Source organism: Sciurus vulgaris (genome assembly GCF_902686455.1).
Source record: "Sciurus vulgaris genome assembly, chromosome: 9".
NCBI lineage: Eukaryota > Metazoa > Chordata > Mammalia > Rodentia > Sciuridae > Sciurus > Sciurus vulgaris.
In genome coordinates, this window is record NC_136469.1 from 89,478,734 (window position 1) to 89,494,163 (window position 15,430).

At 33.5% G+C, this 15,430-nt stretch overlaps 1 protein-coding gene across 1 annotated transcript in view; it reads left to right on the plus strand.

Moving 5' to 3' along the window:
• Positions 1 to 1,292: 1,292 nt before the first annotated feature.
• CSN2 (casein beta) overlaps positions 1,293 to 15,430 on the plus strand; it is a gene marked incomplete at both ends in the record, with an annotated part of 84,138 nt that continues 70,000 nt past the window's right edge. Inside the window, 4 exons of the mRNA XM_079153975.1 lie at positions 1,293 to 1,343; positions 2,084 to 2,110; positions 2,223 to 2,249; positions 3,566 to 4,084. Of these exons, the coding sequence (XP_079010101.1) occupies positions 1,293 to 1,343; positions 2,084 to 2,110; positions 2,223 to 2,249; positions 3,566 to 4,084 (624 nt within the window). The remainder of the gene's footprint in view (positions 1,344 to 2,083; positions 2,111 to 2,222; positions 2,250 to 3,565; positions 4,085 to 15,430) is intronic.

Sequence of the window (15,430 nt, forward strand, 5' to 3'; positions counted from 1 at the left end):
ATAAAATTCTGACTTAAAAAGCTGGTATACAAAATGTTGAGTATAAAACATATAAAGTGCAATGTGATACACTTTACATGTCATATTCTATAATAGAATATTAACATTCTTTTTTGAACTCTGACAATTATAATTATTTGGAAATTTTGGGAGGCCTTAGGCAAAGTAAAATTAGTTCAAATCACATACAATCCATCAGAAAAATCTAAAAATATATTTTTCACTGAAAAAATTATTTTCAGCCTTCAAATTTTGGAAAGGATGTTTTGCAGAAAATTAGAAACATTTTTTAAAAGCTGTTTTTAGTTAAGAAATTTAGTTTAAAAATCTGAAAATGAAAACTATCAAGTGTATTATGGCATAAACATTACTTTTTGAAATAAGTTATGTGAAATGCAAGAAAATCAAGCACAAAGGTTATTTAGTACATTTGATAAGTAGTGTTAACATTTATTTCATAAGAGGAGGCAGCTCAGGGATTGGGAGTGGGCAAGAGAATTCAATCTTTGACTTAATCATCAATATATCAATGAGCACATTTATACAGAAAAGAAGTAAAATAATGTCTGATCTCCAAAGTCCTGGAACACACAGGAGAAGAGACATTAGATATGTAAGGATCAAGACTTCATAGTGGGTATGAATAAAGAAAAAAGAAACCTATTTGTCCAAGAAAACTTCTATCTGGAGAATGTAACAAATACAGGAAATGCTAAAATGAAAATCTCAGTCTTATTGGAACTGAGAAGGTTTGATTAAACTAAATGTTAATGGCATCTTCTCATGAAAAGAAAGATTAAAAATAAAGATTGGTCAGCAGTAAAACTGAATACCCTGCAGTAGAATTGAGATTCCATCAGGCCTGAGACCTGCTCTGTCCCCAGTATAAGTGTCTGGAAATTAAGGTGCTTAGTAAATATTTTATAGCAAAAAAAAAAAAAAAATGTACAAATAAATTTTTCTGTAAATTTTTATAATTTATTTTTACCTTTAAGAAATAAAAATATAATACTCTGAGTGAACTTTAAGTATAAAAAGATGGGACATTTGTGAGCTAAAAACATCTAAATGACTGATAATGAAGTTTGAATTTGATATTTAGGAATAGGGAGCCAAAGTAGATTTTTGACTAGTTACATGATAGAACTTCTAATAGTATTTTTCCTTAAAATAAAGGCATACTATTACATTATTTTTTTAAATTTCTTTTAAAGGAAAATTAACTCTACCTAAATAACAAAATATATCTCTATTTCTATTCCTCATTTCCCCATTCACAGGACGAGGTAGCCATGAAGGTCTTTATCCTCACCTGCCTTGTGGCTCTTGCTCTTGCAAGGGAGGTAGGTACAGAAGAAAATTCCTAAAAACATAATATATAGAGGTTGAGCTTCCTAATGTATAAAATAATATCATCAATATTGTTAGCACACAAATAATGGAAATTTTCAGATTTTTTTTTTTTTTTTTTTGGTGTCTATGAAAATCATTTACATTCACCTACATTTTCAAGTTTCCTGTGGGGTCTCAAAGCTGGGACAAATGCTTTCTATTCCAATGTCCCCCCTATTGCTAAAAGAAAAGCACACAAATGCTTAGTAACAAAAGGAAACAAAGAAAGACAAACAGCAAATAACTAGAGTGTTACACAATTTTATGCATGCATAAATTATATTTTATTAAACTGATCAAGCATATGTGTCTCTTACCTTACAGAACTGGGCCAAATCCTACTTGTATTTATCCAAAGACATCCAGAGGACAAGATATAGGCAATAATCTTAATCATAGTCATGAATCTACTCATAATCATAACAAAAATGTTTAACAGAAATTAAAATAACTACATTTCTGTTATCTATCCAAAATCTGCTCTTAATTCAGGCAATAGAGAAATATATCAATTAAAATTTACAGTATATGAAAGATAATAAAATTTCACTTTTAATGTCTCTATAAAGGCATGCACTTTTTTTTTTTTTTTAACAAAAAGAGCACTGTATTCAGGGCATAAAATTAGGAATCATGTTTAACAATGAATTCACTACAGACACTAAAATGAACTTTTAAATTTTCTTTATAGAAGGAAGAACTCAGTGTATCCTCTGAGGTAAGTTTTTTGGAAAAAAAAATTTCCATCTATGAAATAATAACATTCTCCAGTGATCTAGAAGACTTAACTGGTTGCTGATTTTTTTTTTTTTCCTTCTATTTCTTGATAGACTTCAGAGAGCCTTTCAAGCAGTGAGGTAAGAATGATTTTTAGAGGCAATTTCCCAATTATAGAACTGTAAAATGCTGTGCCTTGTATTACATCACAGTAGTTATGCTAGTGTAGCCATGTATGACATGTAAGTTCGATGTAAATTTCCTATATATATGTTAAAAGAATAAGTGTTTGGAGAATTTAGTACTCTAGAACTATGGGCTTCCTCCTTGAAACTGTCACTGCTTCTCCCTCCCATCTTCTCTCAATTGTATAGCTCTGTTTTCTGTCCTGAGCTCTCGGTACTCTGACCTCATTCACTTTTAATATTTACTGAGTATCTTCTGTGGATCAGATACTGGTTATGACCTATGATAGGAACTAAAGATTAGGATGTCAATGAAACCAAAGAGCTTGCAGTATAGTGGGTAAGGAAATGTGCTAAAGGACACATTTTTTTTCTTGGAGTTGTCACTTTAGTAAACAAGAGCCAGTGGGATTTGGTGAGTGCTTAATCTACTTGAGAGAGTCAGGTGGACATTTGTCCTTGCACCACTCTTGAAATTGTCATCTATTTAGTCAGCAGTGTGACAGTATACATTGTTTCTTCACAAAGGCTCTGAAAATTTTAGGGGGAGTACTGATTTCTTAGAGTTTATTTGAAATTGAACACATTAACAAGGAAAATTAATAATGATTAGTAATAATGTACTGTGTTATTATGCTGTGTTTTCAATTAGATTTTTTTTCCCTTAGAATCAGATGAGGTTTTAGACATCATTTGTTATTAGTAAAAGGACCATGATTGTAAAGAGAAATTAGCATCCATTAGATGCCTATTTTTGAACTATGTTCACTAATTTTCTATTCTCTCCTGACTACATTCATCCGACTTTTTTTTTATATGACCGGCTTATACAGAATAGTCTAAATATAATTTCTGTAATCATCCTAACTTATTAAGGACATTAGCAAGTGGAAGTGTCTACATTAATCTATCAAAGCCTTTACTTTCTGATATATATTGAAAATTAATAATTATTAATTGAAACTAAATCTGATTTTGCTTTATTTTTTATTTTTCTAAAGGAATCTATTACACATATCAAGGTAAAATCCTCATCTTTAATTGTAATTATTTTCAAAATTTCCTGTTTGATTTTCATAGATAATAGCATTTTAAATGCATGATTTGTTTTTAGCAGAAGCTTGAGAAGGTTAAGCATGAGGAACAACAACAAAGAGAGGTAATTTCTTCATAATGACTGTTTCTAAAATTATTGTGAAATATAATACATAAAATATTCATAAGGTATATGTTCAGTTTAAAGACTGAAATTTTCCTCTTCTTCTTTTCAGGATGAATGCCAAAATAAAATCCACCCCATTGCCCAGCCACAGCTTCCTTATGCTCAGCCCATGCCTTCCACTCTCCTTCCACAAAACGCCCTGTCTCTTTCTCAGCTAGCTATGGTGCTGTCTCTCCTTCAGCCTGAGATAGCAGAAGTCCCCAAAGCTAAAGAGACCATTCTTTCTAAGCCCAAACTGATGCCCTTCCTTAAATCACCAACAGCACTCCCCTCTTTTGTCCCTCAAATCCCAAATCTCACTAACCTCGGAAATCAGCACCTCCCTCTGCCTCAGCTCCAGCCTGTGGTGCATCAGGTCCCCCAGGCTTTTCCTCAGACTCCCGTGCTTCTTCCTCAGCCCCAGGGGCCTATCCCTCAGTCCAAAATTCTGCCCTTGTCCCAGCAAGCAGTGCCCCAGAGAGAGATGCCCATCCAAGCCTTTCTGGAGTACCAAGATCTTCTGTTCGATCCTACTCGCCCATTCTACCCTGTGACTGACCCACTTGTCCCAGTTTACAACCCCGTTGTTGTAAGTCCAATCTTACTTTGCAGTTTCACTCATGATGTATATATGATGGTAGAATAAGTTAGGGAAAGTTCTAGAATATGCATTCCTAGAGAATGAAAGATAAAAGATATAAGGATATAATTTAGATCAGTGATGCTCAATGCTAGCTATACGATAGACTCACCTAGAGCCATCCTCCCTCAATTCCAATGGCTAGGCCTACTCACATAGATTCTGATTAAGTTGTTCTGATCATCTAAGTAGAAGAAACTGTGTTGGAAAGAAATGACTGCAGGGATTCTGATTAAATTGTTCTGTTCAAAATTTCAATTTTTTTTTCTTCTTGGTATTTCTAGGGACTGAACCTCAGGGGCAGTCTACCACTGAGGCATCTACAGATTTTTTATTTATCTATTTTTTTCTTTTGAGACAAGTTCTTGATAAGTTACTGAGGCAGATCTTGGATTTGCTATCCTCCTGCTTCAGCCTTCCAAGATTGCCAGAAGTACAGGCATGTTCTACCATGCACAACTAAGAATTCTGATTTAAAGATTATTAAGACTTACTAAAACCAAAATTAAAATTGATAATTTGATTGAGTTTGGTTAAAAAAAAAAGGCTAATTCTTTTTGAGAGTTTCAATGTTTTCCTCGTGGATGGACATGTATTCCTCACATACCATAGATCATGTCTAGTTTTTGCCACATATACATGAGGGAGAAAGATAGAAATGCTTATTTCATTGTTTAGAACATTCTTAAGGTAACTATTCTTGCCAAAAGGTAAATGATATATTTATTTATTTTGTATTTGTTTACTTTCAAGGTCTAAGATTTCAAAGTAGTGCCTTCTCCTCATTTTTGGTAAGTTTGGGAAGTTTGGAGATTAGACCAATCAGTATTTGGTTAATTATTTTTTCTATTTCATTCTCCTACAGATAGTGAAAAATTCCATCAACATGTTAACTTACTTCTATTATCTAATTATCTATTTGTTGCCAATTGCTGACTGTTACTTACCTGAAACTTGAAAAGTTTCAAGAAGTTTTTAATTTCACTTATGTTCTATTGATAGATTTGACTGATTTGTTTTCAAGGGTCTATATCCTTATATTTGACTACCACCATTTTTAAGAAAAACATGAAATAGATTTTCTTTCACTTCTATGTAAATGCATTTGAGCTTTTATTAAAGATCAACTTCCACTGTTATTCCAGCTTACATTTCATAAACTTTGCATTTAATTTACTTAAAATTGTCTTTTAATTCACAAATCAAAATTATTGGTCCAGATATGGGTGTTCAAAAGGGGAGAGAAAATTGCATTGAGATTCTAAGATACAAAGCATTTTGTGATTAGGATAGATTAGAGATCTCATTAAAACCTTCCTAATGAGTTGATATTTGATCTTATTAGAACTTTGCATGCATCCAGAGAAAGGCAGAATGAAATGCACAATTTATTTTTTTAATTAGTCACACCAATACAAATGGGGAGAAGTGAACATTTTTATCATGTAACATAATTAATTCTATATTCGTTCTCTATTCCACAGAATTGACTGAGTCTGGAAACAAGGCATCTTTTCTTTGTATCATGCTACCAAACATTACATATTTTTGAATGAAACTACATGGAAAAAAATGAAACTTTATTTATTTTATGCATTTTATGTCATTGGTTTAGTTTGAATTAAACTCATGAACTCTTTGCAATTTCCAAATTGTAAGTTCAGTATTGAGTTGGAAATACTCTAAACATGTCAAAAATGTATATAAAAATAGTTTCTGGGATTGAATTTACCAATATTTCTTCAAAAACTTATTTCCTTTCCAGTCATTTCAATAAATTGATCCTTTAGGCATATTTAAGTTGTCTTGTTTTTTATTATAATTTTTCATAGTGTATTAGCCTCTTTAACGTTAACTTTAGGCTATTATTGGTGTTAAAATAACATGGAAGAATGCTTTGAAATTGAAAAGAATGTTTGAATTGATGACTAAAGGATCTCAAAAAGTAGAGGAAAAGTAGGTTGATGCATGACCCACTTGTTCTCAAAAAGTCTTGATTTACACCTATTTTCCATGTGTAGTTTTTATATCTGTACCTTTCACTCTCAAAAGCATCCAGCATTAGATAATAAATTTTGTGATCTAAAGTGTTTTAAATGTAAAATCGGTTTCCTAACTCCATCACATGGTACCTGGTGATGCTGTGGGGAAGTCCTCAACCTTTCAGAACTTCAAAATAGTCAGTACAAAGGGCTTAAAGTTTTCATATGTACTAGTAACAAGATCACACTGCATAGTGGGTTATGGGTACTCTGTGGTTCCGCATTGCTGACACCATGAGCACTAGGTGCTTCTACCATAAGCAGATGAACTGGTTCCCGTGGTGTGAGTCAGAAGTTCACAGAGAAGATTGATGTGAAACTGATAACCATTTTCTCTAACTGTGGAGAATTCATTTTAATGTGATGAACTGTATCTCTTTCTATACCAACTCCTTCACTTTTACATTTGATTCCATTCTCCTGAATTTGTGCTTTGACTCACCCCTTCATATTTCCCCAATGTTTTTCTTTCCTTATTACAGCATAAACATAGTGCAAATGCTATTTACACTGTAATACCTCACATCTTCAAAGAAAATAATTCGTCCTTAACACTGTGCATCCAAACCCTTTCAGATTCTTTAGGTTCCATTTACATAATCTCATGTTATTCCCTTAAATTACATCCCCCATCGAAACAACTGTGTTTCAAAGTTACCAACAATTTTCATCTTTAACATTTGTGTTCATTTTATTCAACCCATTAATAGGATTTTGTAGAGCTTATCATTTTCTCTTCCCTGAAATATTATACTACTCTTCACTTGAAGTCTTTAATAATACAAACCCTTGCTTTCTTTCTAAACTCACTAACCACTTCTCAATCTTCCTCTTTCATTTCTTCTTTTCCAAAGCTTCAAGGCATGGGGTAACCCAGATATTAGCCTTACCCTGGCTGATCTTGTCCAGTTTCTCAATTTAAAGTGCATCTTTAGACTGAGGACTTTCAAGTACACATCTCCAACTTACTTCTTTTGTAAGCTCCAAACTTATGCACATGCATGGCTTCTTTATCTCCATACCTAAATATCTAATTAATATCTCATATCTGTCATAGCAAATCATAGCTCTTCATTCGTGTCCAGTTCCCACTTGCTCTTCCCTCAATCTTTTCTATCAAAAACTGGCCTTATGATCTACTCTGACATACAAACTGAAAACTTAGAAGTCACTGTGCTGTCCTCTCTTTTCTTCACACCTTGTACTGGGTTATATCCCTTGTGTCCCTAAATTCAGATTATCTGGAACCTCAGAATATGAACTTCTTTGGAAAGAGGGTCATTACAGATATAATTAGCTAAAATGAGGTCATATTGAAGTAGAGGGGACCCTCAATTCTGTATGACTGTTACTCTTATGAAAAGAGGAGAAGAGACAGAGACAGAATCACAAGGAGGAGCATTATGTAGCAACAGAAGCAGAGATTGGAATGATGCACCTATGGCCAAGGAATGCAGATGTTGCTGGCAACACCAGAGGTTAATGGAAAGTCATAGGATAGATTTTCTTTTTCTTTTTTTCGTTTTATATTTACCATTTAAATATATTAGTTTTTAAGAATTATTTACTTATTTTTTATTTTTTACAGACTGTATTTTGATTCATTGTTCACAAATGGGGTACATCATTTCGTTTCTGTGTTTGTACATGATGTAGATTCATACCATTTGTGTAAACATACATGTTCATAGGGTAACGATGTCTGTCTCATTCTGCCATTTTTCATAACCCCCTCCTAGACCGTTTAGAGTGAACGTGAACTTCCAACCTCCAGAACAGTGAAAAACTAAATTTCTGTTGTTCGAAGCCACTCTGTGATACTTTGTTACTGTCTTCACAGTTACCACCTTCCTATTCAGTTTATCACTATGTCTCACTAGGAAATGTGCACTGGACCTTTCCAATGCTTCATATCTCCACAATTAATATTTATACTGATTCATCATTATCTTCTATGTCTATACTGCTAAATGGCTTCCTAAATGAATTCCAATTGTCCCTTCTAGCTCTTTCTCACCCAGCAATCAGAATAAACTTCATAGATTCTCTCAAAGCAGTTGTCTGTAAGATCCTATATTATCCAACTCTGACCTGTATCATCATTCTTATATTCACTCAGCACATACTCACTATGCTCTATTATATGAGTGAGCATTCTTGATATTTCTCTGTTACATTAAATTTATTTTTTCTCAAATGATAAACCTATGAAAGAGTAGAGAGCCTGAGATAATGGGACTTGGTAGCCATTCACAGTAGGTTTAAACATGAGCTCCAATGTTTACTGAGATATGTCATTGTCTAAATTATTTCCTCTTCCAGTACCTCAGTTTCCTCACCTTTAAAATGGAATAATAAAGCCAGGTGTGGTGACATATGCCTGTACTCCCAGCAGCTTGGGAGGCTGAGGCAGAAGGATCATAAGATCAATATTACCTTAAGCAACCTAGACAGACCCCTGTCTCAAAATATAAAATATGGGAGGAATCACTCTTTCAAATATGAAGTCTTATTATGTAGCTACAACAATGAAGACAACATAGCACTAGTGGAGGAATAGTCACAAAGATCAATGGAAATGAATGAAGAACCTAGATATGGATTCATATAAATGTAACCAATATAATTTTGAAAAGATGAAAAGGAAAATCAACACTATGGGGACAGACTTATCAACTAATAGTGCTGGAGCAACTGGACTCCTACAGTCAAAAATCATAAACCTCAATCTGAATCTTACAACTTATACAAAGATTAACTTAAAATATATTGACATAAAACTATGCAACTTGAAGACAAACAGGAGAAAGTCTTTGTGAGGGAATAGTAGGCAAATTCTTTGAACCAAAACTCATGATCCATAAGAAGAAATTGATACATTAACTTCTCAAAATCCAAAATGCTATAAGAGAATGAAGAGACAAATTATAGACTTTGAAAACACATCTATAAACCACACATCTGAAAAAGACAGCTAGGATATGTTAAAAGAACTAAAAATTCAACATTAAATAAATCTATTAAAGTGATCTCCAGCACTGGCCCCAGGCCCGCGTGGACGCTGTCCCAGGCTTGCATGAATGCTGTGGCTCCCCATCTTCCAACATGTTGAGACACCTCTGCCACCATCTTGGATTATTCCTGATGATGCTGCCACCATCTTCAGTTGGGGCAACTTCCATCATGGGACACCTGCCAGAGACTAGAAGCTCATTATTAAGGTATCTACAGATTAACTGTTGCTGCTGCCACCAACTTGGGATGTGACTGCTTATATCCATGGATGCCAACCAAGAATCTTATATCCAGCAAAACTAACCTTCAGATTTGATGATGAAATAAAATCCTTCCATGATAAATAAAAGTTAAGAGAATTTACAAATAGAAAGTCTTCACTACAGAACATTCTCAGCAAATTATTCCATGAGGAGGAAATGAAAAATAACAATGAAAGTCAGCAAAGGGAAGAACTACCTTAAAGGAAAAGTCACTCAAAGGAGAAACCAAGTCAAGTTAAAAGCCAAAAATAAACCAAAATGACTAGGACTACGAATCATATCTTAATAATAACCCTGAATGTTAATGGCTTAAACTCATTAATCAAAAGACACAGAATGGCAGATTGGCTTTAAAAACAAACAAACAAAAAAGACCCAACAATATGCTGCCTTCAAGAGACTCATCTCATAGGAAAAGACATCCATAGACTGAAGGTGAAAGGATGGGAAAAAAGTTGTCATGCACATAGACTTAGTAAAAAAGCAGGGATTTTTTACTCCATTCTCATAAAAGATAAAGTGGACTTCAAGTCAAAATTAGTCAGAATGAATAAGGAAGGACATTTCATACTGCTTGAGGGAATCATAAATCACAAGATGTACAACCGTAAATATTTATACCCCAAACAATGGAGCATCTATGTACATCAAACAAACTCTTCTGAATTTCAGAAATCAAATAGACCATAACACAATAATACTGGATGACTTTAATATTTCTGGATAGATCTTTCAAACAATAACTGAACAAAGAAGCCATAGAACTCAATAATACAATCAATAACTTAGACTTAACAGACACATATAGATTATTCCATCCATGAACAAGTGAATACACTTTTTTCTTAGCTGCATGTGGATCCTTCTCTAAAATAGACCATATGTTATGACACAAAGCTACTCTTAGAAAATACAGAAAAATAGAGATACTATATTGCATTCTATTAGATCATAATGGAATAAAATTAGAAATCAATGATACAATAAAAGAGAAACTACTCTAACACCTGGAGACTAAATAATACACTACTGAACGATGCATGGATAGTAGAAGACATCAGAAAGCAAATAAAAAATTCTTAGAAGTAAAGGAGAACATTGACATAACATATTAAAAACTCTGTGACACTATTAAAGCAGTACTAAGAGGAAAATTCATTGCATTGAGCTCACTCAATAAAAAAATAAAAAGTCAAGAAAAAAATGACCTCATATTACATCTCAAAGCCCTAGAAAAAGAACAGGTAAACACCAAATGTAGTAGAAGACAGGAAATAATTAAAATCACAGCTGAAATCAACAAAATTGAAACAAAAGAAACAATTGAAAAATTGACAAAATGAAATGATGGTTCTGTGAAAAAGTAAACAAAACTGATAAGCCTTTAACCACACTAACAAAAAGAAGGAGAGTGAAAACTCAAAATTACTAAAACTTGTGATGAAAAAGGAAATATGACACTGTTGAAATACAAAACATAATTTGAAGCTATTTTGAAACTCTATACCTGAACAAAATAGAAAATCTTGAAGACATTGACAGGTTTCTAGAGACATATGACCACCCAAACTGAATCAGGAGGACATACATAATTTAAACAGATCAATTTTCAACCTATGAAATAGAAGAAGTCATCAAAACCCTACCAACCAAGAAAAGTCCAGGACCAGGCAGATTCTCAGCCAAGTTCTACAAGACCTTCAAAGAAGAAGTAATACCAATATTCTGCAAAGTACTCCATGAAATAGAAAAGGAGAGAACCCTTCCAAACTCATTCTATGAAGCTAGTATCACGCCAATACCAAAAGCAGACAAAGACACATCAAGGAAAGAAAACATCAAACCAGTATCCCTGATGAACATAGATGCAAAAATTATTTTAAAAATTCTGGCAAATTGTGTACAAAAACATATTAAAAAAATAGTGCACCACAAACAAGTGGGATTCATCTCAAGGATGCAAGGTTGGTTCAACATCCAGAAATCAATAAATGTAATTCACCACATCAACAGACTTAAAGTTAAGAATAATATTTTAAATGTGGTAATTTTCAGGAAACTTCTTGGTACTTGCTTCACCAATAGTAACCTAGTAAATTCATTTTGTCCATTATTATTTAAAAACTAAAGTAAAAGGATAGAATAATACCATAAAATAAATTGATTTTGTGTTACAAACATAAGCCTCCCTTTCATTGAACAGTTCCAAAGGAAAGTCTACTCTAGTCTTGCACTATAAAATTAGTTTGCAGAAAGCATGACTTAGCATCCTATGGCTAATCATACATCTATGAAATTGATGACTTTATTGCTATAGGATTCATGAAATGAAATATATCAAATAGCCTAGAAACCTTGGGAAATAACAAGATGACAGAAGCTTGGGGACACATTATATAAAGACACAAGGGAATACCTTCTCCATAAATTTTCTGCAGGTCCAATATTCTTGTTGTGGGGCTCAACTTAAGAACAGACTGATCACCACGGAGAAGTCCAAATTTGAATCTTTATTAAGCTGGTTGGCTGACTATCTCACACAATACCCAAAAAATGGCTATTGGGAGATCAGCTCTGACCATAGGCTTGCATGGGTTCTTATACCAAAAATCACATCAATCATAACTGTCTGTTGCTATGATTCAAAATTACAAACTAACATCATGAGATCATCAACAGAGAGGGAAGTGAGTCAAAATAACCCTTACCTAGGTACAAACTAAAGAAGAGTTACTAACATCCACACAATCACTGTTCACATGGTACATTGTTTAGGAGCAATAGGAATCAAAAAAGAGCAATTTTTCATTACATAAGAATTGTCATTTTGTATTGCTAAACATGTCACACTCCGTCACTGATGATGAGTACAGAGGTGGGGTGATCCCATGGGAGAAACTTATTTCCTACATAACATGGAGTCTCAGAGCAAAATGGAGTCTGTTTAGTCATTTCCCTTATAGTCTGGCCTATAACATTCTCATGGAGCCAGATCTGTCAGCCCATCACATTCTGAGTAAAAAATCTTCTCTAGATTGAAAAGCAAATTGTTTCTCTTTGTACTTTGTAACTCTAAGCAAAAGTAGGAGACCCAGTACTAAAGGATTTTCTTTTGAATTTTAAGGCAAAAAGCATATATTTAGGGCTGGGGATATAGCTCAGTTGGTAAAGTGCTTGCCTCACAGGCACAAGGCCCTGGGTTCAATCCCAGCACCAAAAAACCAAACCAAACCAAAACAAAAACATATGTTTAGGTATTTGATATCTGTTTGGTGGGATGCTGTTGAATATGAGTTGTCCCCTGAAAAGCTCATGTGTAGGTAATGCAGGAATGTTCAGAGGTGAAATGATTAGATTCTGAGACATGTGACCTAAGAAGTGGATTAATCCATTCAATGGATTAATAAATTGAATGGATTTCTGGGTGGTGACTGTAGGCAAGTAGAGTATGGTTGGAGGCAGTAGGCCACTGGGGACATATCTTTGAGGATTATATTTTGTCCCTGGTTCCACGCTTTCTGACTTTGCATCCTGGCTGCCATGATCTCAACAGATTTCCTATACAATGCTGTTCTACAATGGTGTCCTGCCTCAATTCAGGCCCAAAGCAACCAAGTCAGTCCACCATGGACTGAGCTTCTGAAACCATGAGCCCAAGTAAACTTTTTCTCCTCTAAGTTGTTCTTATCAGGTATTTTCATCACAGTGACAAAAATCTGACTAACACAGATACTGAACAGCAGAAAACTATAGAGATCATCTCACTTATAGTGAAAGAGTCTTTGTCACATGTATACTTTGATCTTGCAGATAGAGTAGCTTACTAAAGTTTCATAAAGGTTGGTTGATGTGGGGAACTTAGTATAAGGTAAATATTACCCGGGGTTTTGATGGTATCAGAGCAACTAAATTGTCATTTTGAGAAATAGCTCCTCATTGGGCTCTTGGTGGCACTGAACAGCTTATCATGGATACCGGGTTATTGTGTCTCCCAAGTTGCCCTTTTTTAAAGTATCTATCTCTCTAGCTATACACTTAAGTTTAATCAAGTAGATTTGACTCAAACAGACTCAGATGGCATAAGTGAATTTCATAACCAGGTTATTGAAATGCCCAGTGTGCCCATAAATGCCACATTGCTATTCCTCTCTGCAACTGTAACTATACCCATATGGGATATTTTCTATAGAAACTGACTTTAAATGAAAGATCTTGGACTAGTTTATAAATGCCTTTCATGATCTTCTAGCGTCAGTCAGAGGTGAATATTTTTAAAAATCTTTATTAAGATATGATTGAAAGTGTCATAAAAATTAGCTCAAACTAAATGTCACATTGATGAAGATTCTTGACAGGATTATGTAAATACAGCCAAAAAGGAATAATGACAGAAAACGTGCCTTAATATGTAATTTATTAAGAAAGAAGAAAGAAGAAAATGTAAATCTCAGGCTCTACACACAATTATTTGAAATAATGGCACTTGCAGAAGAAGCAATTCATAGACGTTTTAAATAAAATTTCCATTATAGAAATGTAGTAAAGACTGTAATACCCTCTGATTAGTTACCTTCCATATTGTCATGACTCAACTGGAGTTTGGACAATAAACTGTCTAGAAAAATTTAACTTAAAGAAAGGATGATATGCTATCTAAAATACAGTAGATGACTTAAGAAAGATTGCCCTCAAAACAGCATTTTTCTATTCTAATACAGCAGTCAAAGCTTTTGGATCAGTTGGTTTCACATGATAGACAGTGAGGAGAAATTCAGAGAATGGAAATTTCAGTCACATCTGTAAATAGAAATAGAATTATGAGGTTAGTTATATTAAATAATGTGGGTAAGAAAAATTCTTATGATATCATACATTTTACTAGTCATTTTCTCTTCATATTACATCAATTCACAGTGTTATTTTTATTTTCCTGTTACCTACATAAACATTGCTCTTGAAAGTAAGAATTGAAGAAAATTTATTACAAAGTAGTAATATCTTTTGTAGTATCATAGAAGGTATGATGAGGTGATTAGAAGATAATGTTTTTAAATAGTTCAGAATTTTTATCATTTTCCTTCGTGTGACCCATTAGGAGGGAAGATTTTACCTTTGGAAAGGGAACACACTCATGCATGTGCACACATGCACACATACATTAGAGTCTCTGGTATAGTATATAAAGGCTACTAAAACATATCTGTAGAACTTTTCAACTGTGGTTGAAAGGAAAACACTTAATTTCACTATATGATTTGCTATAGATTTCTATCACAGTGATCATAAAGAATACGATCCCACTATCGGGTTTACCAGTTTAAAAGATACAAATGTCCACATTCATGGAAAATTTGTAGCATTCACACCAAATGCATAGAAATTTCAAACAGCATGGGTTATATTTGTTAAAATTAGGTGTCTTTAGGTTTCTATTTAAATACATTATCACTATGAAAAAAAAAAAAAAAACTTTCAAATGGAAGTAGGATCAATGGGTATACATGTAATTTCCAAACTTACCAAGTGCCGTAATTGTGGAGTCCTGAGACTTAATTCTTCTGAGGGGAAAAAAAAGATTGTTAAAATCATGTAATGAAGGCAATCAGCAATAAAATTCTACTAAAGAAAAAAGTGACTACTACCTATCCGCTTATTTTCCCATCACTAAACTAAGAATACTACATTTGATCACCTTTAAGATTATAAAAAATAAGCACTGCCAAATAAGTTCAAATAAGCCAAAATGGTTGTCTTAAATTTAGAACAACTGAATGCCCCAATCTGTGCTCTTTCTCATACATAGCATTTTTATATTTAGGGTATGTATAACTAAAAGAAAAGTATTCAGAATTAGTCAAAAATGAAAGGAGGATAATGTTGATTTGCATGTCAGAAGTCTTTATATTTTTAATTTGGGGAGTTTTTTCATACCCTCATTAGAACAAACTTTTCTCATAGAATGGATTCAACACTGC